This window comes from Lissotriton helveticus (genome assembly GCF_964261635.1).
Source record: "Lissotriton helveticus chromosome 1_1 unlocalized genomic scaffold, aLisHel1.1 SUPER_1_unloc_58, whole genome shotgun sequence".
Lineage (NCBI taxonomy): Eukaryota > Metazoa > Chordata > Amphibia > Caudata > Salamandridae > Lissotriton > Lissotriton helveticus.
In genome coordinates this window covers 1,305,542-1,321,979 of record NW_027611701.1, presented here as the reverse complement: position 1 = coordinate 1,321,979, position 16,438 = coordinate 1,305,542, and the positions used below count along the sequence as shown (strand labels likewise).

Here is a 16,438-nt window from a genome sequence, read left to right as displayed (position 1 = left end):
GCCAAGCGGAAGTGGAGGAAAACCTACAAAGCACAAGATAAACTTGATTACACCACCATTCCCCATCAGTATATGGTGGCTATACTGGAGGCCAAGAGAGCCTTCTTTACGAATAGGGTACTCGACTCTGACAATGGCTCGAAAGAAATCTTCAAGATAGTAAAAGAACTCTCTAACCCCAGCCGTGTCACGCCATCTTTTGTGCCCAGTCAGGTACTTTGCGATGACCTGAACTCCTTTTTCTTGGACAAAATAAAGAAAATTCAAAATTCCATTGCTCCCACTAACCGTGACCACCGAAACAACAGGAGACTTCCAATCCTTGTGTTCTAAACTCCCTTCCCTTAATGGACAAGAAATGTTTCCTGGACCTTATAGCTAAGATCAAATCAGGCTCACCCAAGGAGGATTGCCCCATCTATGTCTCCAAAGCAATCTATCGATACTTCCCCAATACTTCTCTTAAATTACTGAACCATTCACTGTCCCGTGGCATTGTTCCACTTACTTTTAAAGAAGCAGTGGTTGTTATACTTCAGAAAAAAGGAAGGCATAGACCCCAATAAATTGGAGAACTACAGACCCATCTCTCTCCTCCCTTTCCCGACGAAAGTGCTGGAGACCCATGTGGCTACTCGCCTAAGCTCTTTTCTGGAAACCACTACATTCTTGGACAACCATCAGGCAGGTTTTCTTCCCGCACACTCCACCGAAGCAGTGATTCTATCAGTACTGGACGACCTCAAGGGACAGGTTGACATGGGCCATACTCGGGTCTGATCCTCCTTGACCTGTCTGCGGCATTTGACACCGTGAACCACAAAATCTTGTTGGAGCGCATTGCCGCAGCAGGTCTCGGGGGCTCTGCCCTTGCCTGGGTCAGCTCATTTCTGGAAGCCCGTAAACAGTTAGTGTGGCTCTCACCCTTCAAATCTAGAATGGTAGACCTGAACTGTGGCGTTCCTCAGGGTTCCTCTCTCTCGCCAATTTTATTTAATATCTATATACGACCCCTGATTTCAGGTCTACGTCAGATGGGTGTGAAAATCTTCAACTACGCAGATCACGTGCAGCTTATTTTCACCCTTGACAACTCTGTAGAATCTAAGGATTTTGTCAAGTGGTCGATGCTCTATGTGAAAGCATGGATGAATGAAAATCAACTAGAGCTGAACTCAGAAAAACCTGATATCATCGTTCCCCACAGCAAACATGACTACTGGACCCCTCCTATTGGTTCCTCGATCTAGGAGAGGCACCCATCCCTAAATCTGCTATAAAAAGTCTTGGTGTTCATATTGATGCCGACCTCTCTGTGAGCACCCAAATTGGCTCAGTGACTTCGGCATGCTTTGTCCAATTGCGCAAACTGCGCAAGATCAGACACTTCTTTAGTAAGAAAGCATTCACCCAAATCGCCATAGCCCTAATCCTTTCTAAAATTGACTATGGGAATGTCCTCTACATGTGTCTCCCACAATTCCTGAGACACCGATTGCAGATGATTCAAAATCAAGCGGCGAGGATCATCTATCTTAAGGACAGACAATGGCATATTACCCCCCTGCTTAGAGACCTCCACTGGCTCCCAGTGGAGCAACGAGCCTTGTTCAAAGCTGGTTGTACACTCTTCAAAGCTATTCAAGACACCGGCCCAAGATTCTTCATCTCTTTGATCAATAAACATCTACCTCAGCGGACTTTGAGATCCTCGCACCAGAACCTCCTGATGGTGCCCAGAATCCATCGCTTGAGGGAGACTATCTGCGGGTCATAAAACAGCTAAAGACCTGGCTTTTCACTACAGCCTACAACTAGCTATCTCAGGCCCACAACTGCACTCATCGATTCACTCTCACAGTGCCAAGAAACCTGGCGGTGTACCTGCGCTCTAGAAAGCCCCATATACCATAACATAACATACCATATTATGACACAGGACGTCACACCTTCTCCCCCTAACACATTCTAAACTTAAAGAAAATAAAAGGAAACTTAATAATGAATGCAAAGGATACAAAGAACATAATAGAGAATGCAGTTACGATCTTTGAAGAACTCAACAAAGCGATTTTATAGGCAAAGAGAAAACTGGGGTGCATGGGAAATGGGAAAGAGCTCACTTTAAGAAACACAATTGCACAAACGTCGGGGAATACATTTCAAGCGAAGTGGCCCAGAGCCCCTTTCTTGTGCAAAAGGCTCTTCCACCTCAGAGCCTGAATCAGGCCCACCAGTTGTGGTGCTAGTATCAAAACTAGCACTAGCCTGACACTTCACCACTCAACTTAAATTCTAAATTTTACGGTCACTCGTCTTTATTGCATTTTTGAGAACCTTGATAACCTTAAACGGAATTTGGATCTGGGAGACTTGATCTTGACCACTTGTTCTCTTCACAGACCTCCTTTTATCATACAAGATCTTTCTTTTTTATCACCCCTTTCTCTCTTTCCAGTTCTCAATACTGCCCACTGTTAGACCTGGTACCATTGAAGTGAGTCTCCCTTCCATTTTTCGCTGTTGTCTCCTCTGTTTTTGATATGTTTTTTCTGGTTAGATGCTTTGGGCACTGTGCCACTGCTATTCAGTGTCACAGTGCAAGTGCTTCCATTGTTAAATTGATGTAATGTATTAGGGACGCCATGAAAGTCTTATTTGGTTTACTCGTCAGTCCCTAGTACAGTACACTGCATGTGCCCAGGGCTTGTAAGGCAAATGCTGCTGGTAAGCTTGCAGCACTGATTGTGCCACCCGCAGAAGCAGCTTGTAAAGTGCATCTTAGGCCTAACCATCCAAGCCTGCCCCAGCTAGGTTGTGTATTCCATGTCTGGTTTGTGAGGAGTGAAAGGGGCTGGGGTGGCTCCAGGAGACAGGGTGAGTCAGCACAAGGCTGAATAGACCTATCTGCATTGGGAGTGGTGGGAGGAGTAGCACCTGGCCCTGAATAAGGCTGTGCCTACCTTCCACAATGCTGTCTCCACCTCCCGTGGGGCGTCTGGTAACCCTGGCCCACCCTGACAAAGGAAGAAGTAGTGCACTGGCAGGATGCACCCAGAACTGGTTTGGACTAGGTACAGAAACTCTCTGCCTTCAGAGACAAACTATTTGTGTGTATAAAAAGGGGAAACCAGAGCTTCTTTCTCTACAACAGAACAGTTGCATTCAGCACCTCTCAAGGGCCTACAGATGAAAAGAATGGCTTTATCCTCCCTATCAAGCATCTGCAAAAGAACTGCTCCTAACCCCTTCGACCTGGCTTCATTCAGATGTTTCTAAATGCACTCAAACTCTTCCTCACAGCCCCTGGACCAAACAAATGTGCCTCCCTTCTTGAGGAGAGTCCTCAAACAAGAGGTTTTCCCTGCAAAGTTCAGAATGAACTTGTGATAAAATTCAGCTATGGCCAGAAAGTTTACAAACTCTTCTTTGTTCAAAGGGGTGCGCAAATTACAAAGGGTGTTTACCAATGAGTATTTGGGTTTGATGCCTGCAGCAGACACAAAATGCCCTAGGTACTCTATTACTTTGACACCAAATTTGCACTGGTCAGCCCTAAGCGTGAGGTCAGCATCGCGTAATTTCTTCAATACTGACCTCAACATCCCGTTATGCTCCTCAAAATCCACGCCAAAGATGAGCACCTCATCTGGGTACACCTTGACATCCTGAAGGCCTCGAAGAATTCCCTTCATCACCCTCTGAAAAAATGAGGCTGCAGAAATCAGTCCAAAAGGCATTCATAGAAATCTAAAGGTACCAAAGGGTGTTACACAGGAGGTAAGGTCCTGGGAAGAAGAGTGAATATTCTGAATATTCTGACACGGTGTGAAGGCTGGCCTTGTGATAGGCAGAGGTCAAGTCCAAGGAAGGAAATGCCTCGCACCCTCAAGAGAACACAGCATTTTAGTTATGTTGCGTAATGGATTATGATCAATAACTGCTTTGTTGAGCTCCCTCAAGCTGACACAAAGCCTGGCCTCCCCATTGGCTTTGGGGCCATAACAACAGGAGAGACCCATTTTGTTGCTTCAACTTCTTGAATGATGCATTTGGCTAAGAGATTATCTAATTCAACTTTCATGCTCTCCCTTACTTACCAGGTGCATTCCTAACCTTAACTGTTTTTGGAACAGCATAGGATTTGACCTTTATCCAATGTACATAGTTGTTGAGACAACCCCAGTTCACCAGCAAAGATCTCAGGGAATTCCTTGATCCAGTCTCAATTAGCATTACTAACAACCTTAACTGGTGGTAATTCTTCTAGGCAGACAGATCTCATTGGGATCAAGGCAGATATGTAGATCATGTTGATGGGACCAACTTATGAGCGAGTCCCACTTCTACAAGACATAGATTTTACCAGTGATGACTCTCCCTTTGAAGTCAATTGTGCCCCAGAAATAACCCAGCAACTCAATAGTCACCCCACCTTAACCTTTTGGTCTAATGTCTGGCTTCAACAGGGTGACTATGCCCAGCAGATTATGCTCATAAAGTGTCTTGGGGACTAGCGGTATCTTGGCCCCAGAGTCAAAGAGCATGCTCACTGGAACATCATTAATCAAACTAGCTCCTGAGGGCCATCACTAGCATTCCCTGTGACTGGGAGAATATTGATTCCTTCCAAATCTTCTTCATAAAGATCAACTTCCCTGACTTTTTAATGCTCGTTGCCCATTCTGCAGCTCTTTGAGACGTGACCTTTTCTCTCACAAGTTTTTCACATGGCCTTCCAACCTGGGCAGTCTTTAAATTTGGCCACATGGGCAGGGTTGCCACACCTGAAGCACTTCCCCAGAAAATTATTTGTGTTAAAGGATTTTGAAGTGGTGCTCGATTTGGGTTTAACTAATCTATCCACCAGCACCTTGACATTAATGTTCTCCTTTTTATCACCTGAACTGTCTTTGTGCATAATATCAACACACGCTTTTGAATGCTTGTGACTTTTGGCTATGGTCAGCACTTCTTGAAGAGATGGCATGTCTTTTTGCCACAGGGCGTCTCTCATTTTGTCGAGGGCGCATCCCAACATGAACTGACCTCTTAAGCGCTCCTCTAAAGCTGCACCAAAATTGCATGTGAAAGCCAATTTGTGCAAGGTAGTTATGTACTGTTCGACTGACTTATCCTGCCTTTGCATCCTTCTCCCGAAGTGATATCGCTGAAGGACAGTACTCACTTTGGGGAGGTAGTGCAAGACAACTTTTTGAAGCAGATCTCGTATTCATTAAGAGTGACAGAGTCACTATCAGAGAGTTTAGGAAGATGTTCAAAGAATTCTTGTCCCTCAGAGCCCAAACAATGAATTAACAATGAGGCTTTCCTCTCTGTGCTTAAGGAAGTGCCACAGACACGAGCATAATGTGTGAAAACCTCCTTCCACGAGAGAGGAGGAACTCCTGGAGATGTCAACAAGAAGGGAGGGGCAATGACATTTTGCATGTTGTACGTACTGTTTTGACCTAGTTACTACTTAAGGGTGAACTTCAGTGATCTGCCCACAGTGCGCAATATCCACAAACCTTCTAAGCTGTGCGCATCAGTAAAACTGTGTGAAACTTCAGCAATTAAAATTTAGGCCAATGCGCGCAATCCCAGAAACTTTATTTGCTGTGCGTATCAGCTGAACCATCACCCCGAATACTAATGGCACATATTTATATAGGGAGTAGTCACTTTAGTCTGGTGCTCAATTACATGTGTAGATGTGAGTCTCGTGGTGCCTGATAACTGAAAGGAAAATATTTGTTTACATACAATTTCATATATGTCTGATTTATTATTCCTATTACAGTGCCTTCTATCTTGAGAAGGCCCACCCTAGACCAGTGTGTGGACAAAACACATGCAGAAAAATCGAGGACAAAGGGATTACGACATGGTCTAGGGACACTAACAACAAATCCTACATCAAACCTCACGTTTAACTGATGGAGAGCAAAGAGCGATATAAAGCAATATACTGAGAAAAAGTAACCTGGATAATTGCTGAAAACTAAAGTAAATTAAAATAAACTAATAAAGACCTACATATCCACAGCTGTATGACCTGGAAGCCGATTATTTCTCAATATATCCCTTGTTTGTGATTACCTTACAGTGCTCACATTATCATCCGCGCTAGAAGAGCTGGGACCCTGGGGTGTCTGGTCACAGAAGCTCATTTACATACAAAGGGGGGGGGGTCAGCCTGTTCACAACGCACTTCACAACTTGTTAACGTAAAATGCTTGTTCACAGAACAGGGTAAAGTCATGTGTCTCTTTTTTCATTTTTTTTTTTACTATATCCTGCACCTCACTCTCTTCTTCTCTTTCTCTCATTTCAATTCATCTTAAATCATTCAAATTCACTTCATCAGCAAGGCATAAGTCGAGGGTCGACACAGTTTGATGGGGTCCCCCCCTATTATCTGGAAACGAGACTCAGTTCCACCTAGCTCCTTAGCCTGCGACTGGTAATTGATACTTTGTGCCCCAGCACTGCAGACACAGGCATCTGAGTGTTTGTTTGTGTGAGTTGCGCACAAGAGGAACAGAGAACTAGACAAAATTGTCCCTTCTTTTGCTTAATACACTATAAATGTGAAACACTTTGGGGCTTAGGGGCTGGATAAAGAACAACGTCAGGAAACAAACGCAAATTAAGAGCACATTTTATTTATTCGTTGAAAACTGTTTAAAAATGTAATTTCCAAGTTCCACATATCTGTTTAAAAATATTTACACTTTCAGTCATTTCCGAGTTTAATTAAAAACTGATAGTGGGAAAAACACATGATGTATAATAACGGAAACCAAAAACATATTTTTACATTTTATGTTTCTTGTTTTTTGTTTTTAAAACAGGCCGTCGACCTTTCACGTGAAAATTATTATATGGGCCTAACATCACTTCTTGTGACGTCACTACTTGTGACGTCATTTGGATTTGCATATGATAATGGGCTCCTTCACTATTTTTCTTACTTGTGCCCTGTTTATTGGCATGACATGGGTCTATAGGTATTAAAAATAAATATATAAATTGACAGGCATTCAGCCTGTTTCTCTGGTGATGTCACACACTGACATGTATTCGGCTGCTTCTTCTATTTTTAGGTGAATACAAATCACCGGCTGTTCCCTCTCCTTCCATTTCTCTTTCTTTTTCTCCCCCTTTCTTTGTCTCTCTCGCTCTCTTTATCTCTCCCCCTCTCTATCTCCCACACACTCCTGTTAGCTTTAGCTTCATGAATGTCACTGCCACTTCTGGCATTCATACAACAAATCCTTCAGAACATTTGAGGACAAGGGACAATCAAGTGTGGAAAACAAGTTGCTGTGAGTGCAACTGATTGTCCTGGCACATATATGCTTATGCTGTGGGTTTTCGCTATTTCACACATTCTTCAAACAGAGTCTGCTGCTTACAGTGGCTCAATTCTGGTAAAAAGTAGAGTTTGGCAAGGCACAAAATGAATAGGGATAGCCAAGTCGGGGAGGAGCCACGGGTCACACTTAGTTTTAAGGCCCGATGCACAAGCTGATCCATCAACCGATAACAGTGTGTAAAAGGTGCAGCAAGCGTTACTTAAAAACAAGGTATATGCTCTTTTATATCTAAAAATAGGTTATTTCTTGAACACCTGTGCTTCACTTTAGTTCATTACATATACTGTAGTGGCATTTGTTAATAGTAATACATACATTTTACCAATGAAGCTTCCATCTCCAGAGCCCTGACAACATGTCCACTCTGGATGCGTTGGGTTTACAGGTTTTAATCTGACAAGTTAGGTGAAAGTACCGTTGTTAGTCCCAGTATTGTTCAGTGTTGCTTTTACAGGTAGTGTGATCAGATGCAATTGAATGTTTTTCTTTGTATCTCTTCATCACCAAATAAAAATCAAGAATGTTTCTTTTCTTTTAGTCCACAATGTGCTTGTCTCCCATTGTGTATCCTGATACATCATGTTGCTTTGCTTTGTGTACGGAAGTGAACAATCTCTGGAAACAAACACTATTATAATTCTGCAAATACCGTTATCTGTTTTTCTTCTTTACTGCTATTCAGGTCTTCTATCATTGGTATTTTAATGTCATACATAATTTGAATTTGATCTTTTTCCGTAATTCATTCCTCTCACAATAACTGCACTGTTCTGCTCTTGTCTATGTCCTTAGACGGGTCAATATTATTTTTGATGTTCTTAAATTCTTTCCGGAATCTCTGCATCTCTAGGATTATTTCCATGTGAGTTAAATGAAGGAGTGTATTCACTGAGGGCTGTGTGGGATCGAATGTTGACAAAAGCCCTTCTCACTTTCAGTGCCCTTCTATGTTTTCCCCCTGTGTGTTCGCTGATGACTTTGTAGCTCTGATCGTCGACTAAAGCTCTTCCCACATTCATTGCGCTTGAGTGGCTTTCCCCCTGTGTGTGTTTGTTGATGTTTTCGTAGGGTTGATAACTGACTAAAGCTCTTCCCACAGTCATTGCACTTGAATGGTTTTTCCCCGGTGTGTGTTCGCTGATGACTTTGAATTTGTGATAACCGACTAAAGCTCTTTGCACATTCACTGCACTTGAATGGTTTCTCCCCTGTGTGAGTTCGCTGATGTCTTTGAAGGTTTGATAACTGACTAAAGCTCTTCCCACAGTCATTGCACTTGAATGGTTTTTCCCCCGTGTGTGTTCGCTGATGACTTTGAATGTATGATAACCGACTAAAGCTCTTTGCACATTCACTGCACTTGAATGGTTTTTCCCCTGTGTGTGTTCGCTGATGTCTTTGAAGGTGTGATAACAGACTAAAGCACTTTGCACATTCACTGCACTTGAATGGTTTTTCCCCTGTGTGTGTTCGCTGATGTGCTTGAAGGTGTGATAACAGACTAAAGCACTTTGCACATTCACTGCACTTGAATGGTTTTTCCCCTGTGTGTGTTCGCTGATGGATTTGAAGGTTTGATAAATGACTAAAGCTCTTCCCACATTCACTGCACTTGAATGGCTTTTCCCCTGTGTGTGTTTGATTATGTCTTTGAAGGCTTGATAACCGACTAAAGCTCTTTACACATTCACTGCACTTGAATGGCTTTTCCCCTGTGTGTGTTCGTTGGTGTCTTTGTAGTTCTGAAAACCTACTAAAGCTCTTGACACATTCACTGCACATGAATGGCTTTTCCCCCGTGTGTGTTCGCTGGTGTCTTTGTAGTTCTGATAACCTACTAAAGCTCTTGACACATTCACTGCACTTGAATGGCTTTTCCCCTGGGTGTATTCGCTGATGTCTTTGAAGGTTTGATAAATGACTAAAGCACTTCCCACATTCACTGCAATGATATGGCTTTCCCCTTGTGTGTGTACACTGATGTTTCTGTAGGATTGATAACTGACCAAAGCTCTTTGCACATTCACTGCACTTGAATGGGTTTTCTCCTGTGTAGGTTTGCTGATGACGCTTGCATAGTGATGATAAACTAAAGCTCTTGCTGCATGTGTATGATTCTTTTTTCTTGGTTAGTGTCTGTGGGTCGGGTATATATTTGTCTACATCCCATGACTGCATTTCCTGATGGGCCGACATGGCTGATAAAGCACTTGTGTTTTTCTCACACACTTTATATGTGTGCAGTATTTTGCACGTTTGATTTCTGTTTTAACAATAAAATGCAATAGCCACCAAATATTTGCCACAGTCCTAATATGTAGAAGGTGTCTCTGTAGAGCCGATTGGGCCTTTAGATTGGATTATGGCTATGCACGCTTGCGGGTAAAGATGTATCTTCCTTCTGGCCGGTGCAAATCGGGACAGTCTGTTGTATTGTAGATACAAGAACTCCACTTTCCTTTACCCGTCAGTTGTCTGGCTCCACTCTGTTGTGCTCTTCTCTGGTTACTGTTGTTTGGCCAGAAACAGTTTACAATTCACCTAGAGCAGGGAATGATGGCTTGTCATCATATTAGAAAACAGAGCACTGCGGTAATCTCACCATACCGATCCCATGATCAAAGCTGGTGTTGGACACCTGTTTATACAGGAGGAGGTTTGTTATTGTTGTTGCCTTAATTTTCCTACGGTCATTTCTTCGTCTTGTGGCGTGGAGGTGCACAGCTCAGACTCTTACAATCACTGAACTGCCCTTGATGCTTCATCCGGGATCTGTCAGTTTGTGTGCAGGTTCCTCTGTCGCCAACTGCGCTGATGTTTTCCTGAATACTGTAGCTCATTATTTCTGCTATTATTGAAGATTTACAGCATTCGCTTCATTATTGATGGTCAATTCATACATTCAAGGCTTGTTTTCTGTTGGATGTAAAGATATTTAAAATTACTAAATTGAAACATATTGGAATTATAATTCACAAAGTTAACTGTTTGTAAAAGACATTTCGGGGGAGATTTACCAAATCTCCATGCAATGCAGCGCAGCCCTCCCCCTCACCCGGCGAGGCTGCGATGCTCGACAGGGAGGGAGCAGGAAAGCACCATATTTTCAAAGATATGGCTCTCTCCTTCCCTTTCCCTTGCGCTGGCACTGATTACAGCGGCCCTGCGCCATGCACACACCTTAGCACAAGAGCACTAGGATGTGTGTGTGTGAGCCCAGCAAAGGTTTTTGTACAGGATGTATACCCTTCCTGTACAAAATACTAGACACGAGGGAAAGCTTTTCCCACTTTGTATGCGTATTGCACGGTGCACCACGCATGTAAAGTCAGAAAAGGAAGGATAAATCAAAGCATTTCTCCTTCCTTTGCGCTTAGTTTAAAAGGGTGCAGTTTACTCACGCTAAACCCAATCTACTGTATTTGGTAAATTGGTTTTAGTGTGAGAAACCTTGGGTGGTTGCACGTGAACGCCCATGCACCCACCTTGACAGGCCCCCAAGGTGTGAAGTAATGCGAAGCAGTGATATGTACTGCTTCACATTACTTTTACGTTATTTCCAGCGCTAAACAAGAGTAGGGCTGGAAAGTAAATTAGGAAAAAAAGATTTTGCGCTGTTTTGTGCCACTTTTGGGACGAAAATACGGCGCAAAATATTAGTAAATCTCCCCCTTCTTCTTTACCGCCTTTAAAACTTAGCAAGGAATTGTTCATCATACACAGATATTTAACTAAAAGTTCTGTTGATCACGTGACATCTTATTAATGCCTGAAAAGGAGGTGATTTACCAGTGTTCACAGAGTAACTGAGCAAAGTAAGGGCGCTCACGGAGCACCCAAGTGCTAGAGGTATAGCTTAAGATAGACGCATATGGTCAGGATTTCATTTAAACAACAATAGAGTTTAGAAAAAGAGCTGGATCAGGCTGGGCTGAAAAATGTCCAGTAACTCTTTACGAAGTATACAACAAAAGCAACTCCAGTCACACACTTCTTCTTGTTCCTTTCCTATTCACTTAAGATCATCTCAAATGCCAACTCCTGTCTTTACCTCGCTGTTCATAAGTCACCTTTGACACTTTCAACAGCTCCCTTGGTTCAAGCATTTCTGGTTTCTTCTAACCTGGAAGATTGGAACATTATTGTCAGCTGAGGGGGTTTCCTATTGCCATAACATCTGTCCATCTCCCTGAAACTAGTGCAGCTTACAGCACCCTGTTCTGGCCCTGAAAGATAACTTTAAAAAGCAAGTCTTTAGTTCTTTCTAAAGTAGATAAAGTTCTGTAAGATGCAGCTCCTTCCAGGGCTTTTCTGTCAAACAGAACGAGGAGTTTACTGTAAGACCCGTCCTTTACATTATAAGCCCAGATAAGGCAAACAAACGTTGATTCATATAATTTAATATTCAACGATATCAGTCATTTAGTACTTATAGAGAATCCATCACAACCAATAATTTACCTGACATATCCCCGCAGCAGATGTGTGCATATTACTCTTTCCCCCCCTTTTCCACCATTACATGGCATCTGGCATGACGTTGTCAGTTTGGGGCCCAGGATGCCACTTTGTGACTGGATGGGCATTTGGCAGAGCGGTAGCAGGTGTCAGTTATCCACAGGTGATGCGGCATTTCTACCTTTCCATATATCTCATCTTCTAGTTTATCTTATTTCCTGTCCTTCGGCCCCCCTACTGCCCTCTGGCTGCTCACTCACTCTGTGGGGTTCATCAGAAGTCAGATAATGACCTGACACTCACAAGGCCGTGGCTCTCACTTCTACAACACTTATTGCAGACAAAGGGCCTAGTTAGGAGTTTGTCCAACAGATTTTTGCCTCAAAACTAGGGGTGGGTGAAGAATTCCACTCTGCCGGCGGAGCTCGCAAAGTTTTTCCCACTCCGCACTCTGTGCAGACTTGTTCCAAAAAGCTCCATGCAGAACGGAGATCTTTTCTCAAGCGGTTCGCCAATGGTAAGATGGCGAGCGCTTGTGAGAAAATATAACGCACTAGACCTCCTCCTGGCGAGATTTCTCAATGCGGGAGGTCACGGCAGGTCGCGACCACTCGAGTGTTAAAATCTGCCATTCTCGTTGATGAAGCTGCCATTCGATTAGAATGTCAATTAGAGCGGCAGTAAGCAACATCGCCCTCTGGCACGACGTGTAGTGCTGTTCATGCTGATTTTACAGTGGGGGTTGAACTCCTGGCACTAACAATCAGTGAGCACAGCGTAACTTAACAAACTCTGCCACTTGCGGAAGTCTGCAGAGTGCGGTGGAGTTTCCCTGGCACTTCGTGGAGTTCCGCAGAGTAAAAATCTGCAAACTACACCAAGGCATTTTCAAAACGTGACAGATATCCTGTCTGCCTTATTATAATTGCCACAGGATGCAATGCATTTTTAATGGGGCCAGCAGGATACCTGTCACATTTGTGATGGAATAAACCATCCGCTGAAATATAAATAAGGCCTTTGGTGTACATTGTGTCCAGTGTGGCTAGCTGGGCTTGAAAGATCTTGTTGTTTGTCGGTCTCTCACTGCTTTGAGTTCACCGCCAGGCAGAACTACTGTCAGCTGCACCCTGTACAGATCTTCCTTCCAGGCAGGGCTTCTGTCAGGGGTGCCTCGTGCAGATCTTCCTTCCAGACAGGACATTTGTCAGCTGATCCTTGTGTAGATCTGCTTTCCGGACAAGGGCTTCTTTCCTCAATGATCAGTTCAAAGGTCGGGAGAGGTAGAACTGGTCTAGGTCCTCTTCTTTATTGCTGTTCTACTGGTCAAGCCACAGACCTCGTGCTTTGAGAAGACGGAGAGTCTGGATTTTCTGAGCTCCGTAGAACATTAAGACAGTTCTACCACATCCAGCACACACTACAAGACTCCAAGAGTCAACGCTACAAGTGCTGCTCCAAGGTTTAATTCAAACACTGTATCTGAACATCCCCTTGGAAATGCCAACTAGAGAATAAACATCCTGCCTGCACCAGCAGAGGGCAGAAAGCTTTTCAAGCACCTCGAGGTACATGGACTTTCTCTATCTGCCGTAACTGAAGATGTTAAACCTTGGTAACATCAATCCCCTTTGGACAAGGTCCCCCATTTTGCTATCAGAATGTAACTCATCCTACGCAGACACAAACCCTTTAGTCCGTATTGCATGAAGCTCGGAGGTTCTCACCCAAAAGAGGGCCCTCCACAAATTGCTGACATTTCCTTACACCCCCTGGACAGCCGTGGCAACACACAGACCAACTAAACCCCTTCAGGGATCACCAGTCCATCTGCCAGGATCAAGACTCAGATCTTTCAACCTTCTCTGTTACCGTCTTTGGAACGGCCCATCTCTGAGATTCGTGGAAGCTCCACACTCAGTGAGATCAGATTTGCCTTGTAAAACCATCTCATGAGAGTGAAAGAAATGAACATTAAGTGACACGCTCTGCACACACGTGTAAATAGCTCTACCATTATCATTCCATGTACCATTGTCCTAGTGCTGTTGTTTCGAGATGGATATTTTGTCGTCTATCACAGCAGCTTCTTCATTTAAAATCTTACTCACTGCTGACCTATGTACTGTTTCTGACCCTACGACATCTCTGGCAGGCATGCTGTGCTGTCGGTTGCTACATAAATAGGAAAAAGATTGCTACTGCAGCAAGAGAGCAGTGTCCTAGCAGTCAGATGCACTTGATTGGGATAAAAGGTATCATGTTTGTTAGAAAAGCTGCAACTATTAGAATAATAACACACTAAAAGCAGCGCATATAATGCAATAACACAGACCAGGCACTAGAAAAACGTGACGCAAGCAATGCAATAACACAGTCCAAGCATTAGGAGAATACAGCACAAACAATGCAATACCACAGGCCACGCACGAGGAGAATCTGATGCAAATAATGCAATAACACAGACCAGGAACTAGGAGAATCTGATGCAAACAATGCAATAACACATGCCAGGCAGTAATAGAATGTGACGCACACAATGCAATAACACTGGCCAGGCACTAGGTGAATCTGACGCAAACAATGCAATAACACAGGCCAGGCACTAGGATTGATGCAAACAATGCAATAACACAGGCCAGGCACTAGGATTGATGCAAACAATGCAATAACACAGGCCAGGCACGAGGAGAATCTGTTGTAAGCAATGCAAAAACAGCGGCCAGTCGTTGGGAGAATTTGACGCAAACAATGCAGTAACACGGGGCAGACACTAGGAGAATATGATATAAACAATGCAATAACACAGGCCGGGCACAAGGAGAATCTGATGTAAACAATGCAATAACACAGGCAGGGCACTAGGAGAATCTGACGCAATCAATGCAATAACGCAGGCCAGGCACTAGGATTGATGCAAACAATGCAATATCACAGGCCAGACAAGAGGAGAATCTGATGCAAACAATGCAATAACACAAGCCAGGCACTAGGAGAATCTGATGCAAACAATGCAATAACACAGGCCAGGCGCTAGGAGAATCTGATGCAAACAATGCAATAACACAGGCCAGGCACTAGGAGAATCTGATGCAAACAATGCAATAACACAGGCCAGGCACTAGGATTAATGCAACCAATGCAATAACACAAGCCAGGCTCTAGGAGAATCTGATGCAAACAATGCAATAACGCAGGCCAGGCACTAGGATTGATGCAAACAATGCAATATCACAGGCCAGGCAGGAGGAGAATCTGATGCAACAATGCAATAACACAGGACAGGCACGAGGAGAATCTGTTGTAAACAATTCAATAACACAGGCCAGGCACAAGGAGAATCTGATGCAAACAGTGTAATAACACAGGCCAGGCACGAGGAGAATCTGATGCAAACATTATGTTATGTTATGTTAATAACATTTCTATAGCGCACAGATGCCCCAGCCAAGGGGCGTCCCGGCGCTTCTGGAAAATACCCAAACACAACACAGCAGAACGATGGAGGAAACACGCAGATGAGGATCCTAAGAGAAATGAGGGAACAGATGCGTTTTGATGGCTCTCCTGAATTTCAACAGCTCATCAATTTCTCGAATGTGGGAAGGTAGAGAATTCCACAACTTTGCAGCCAAGACTCAGAAGGAACGTCCTCCCGCTCTACACAGTCTGAATCGTGGGACCACAGCCAGATTTTGGCCCAAGGATCTCAAAGGACGCGAAGGAACATAAGGCTTCAGAAGATTGTCAAGAATCGGAGGGGAGGCCATCCTGAGGATCTTGAACGACAGGCACAGGGTCTTAAAATAGATCCTCTGTGTCACCGGTAGCCAGTGTAGCGACCGGATAGTACTCTCAGCAGAACAGAACCTCGGAAGCCCCAACAGGGCTCTGGCTGCAGCATTCTGGATACGTTGCATCCGCGCGATTTCAGCCTGGTTGGCCCCCAGCAATAGTGAGCTGGCGTAATCAAGCCGTGATAGTATAGATGCTTGAATAACCAGCTGCCTAGTTGAGGCATCGAAGAACCTCAAGATAGGTCTCAGCCCCGTAGAATACCAAAACAGGTGGCCGCTACTTTTTTCGTATGGCCACAGAAGCTGAGGGCAGGGTCAAGCCAAACCCCCAGGTTCTTAACCTCTGTCACTGGAATAGGGGTTACACCCAACTCAGGGGGCCACCACTTATCACCCCAGAGATCCGCTCGCTTACCCACTATCATGACCTCCGTTTTTTTGGCATTAAGCTGGAGACAGTTGGTATTCATCCAGCTGGCCACTGCCAGGAGTCCTTCCCAAAATCTGGGGGCATCACGGTCTGAGTCCCCACTCAAGGTGACCGCCAGCAGCGTGTCGTCAGCATAGGAGGCCATGGTCAGACCCCAATGTTTGACGACAACAGCCAGCGGCCTCACATAAAGATTGAATAATGTGGGGCTCAATGACGGACCCTGAGGCACACCCAGATCAAGGGGATAGAGTTTGGACTCAAACGGAGGAGTGGCAACCTTGAAGGTCCGATCAGATAGGAAGGAGCGGAACCAATCGAGTGCAGTGCCCTCAACACCTGCCTCTCGTAGACGTTGAAGTAAAATTCTG

General features: G+C 44.2%; 1 protein-coding gene across 1 annotated transcript in view; it reads right to left on the bottom strand.

The window, feature by feature from the left end:
- Positions 1–6,663: 6,663 nt before the first annotated feature.
- The window catches only part of LOC144806261 (uncharacterized), a 380,563-nt gene continuing 370,788 nt past the window's right edge, over positions 6,664–16,438 (bottom strand). The window contains 1 exon segment of the mRNA XM_078672655.1: positions 6,664–9,617. Within this exon segment, the coding sequence (XP_078528781.1) occupies positions 8,328–9,617 (1,290 nt within the window). The 3' untranslated portion in view covers positions 6,664–8,327.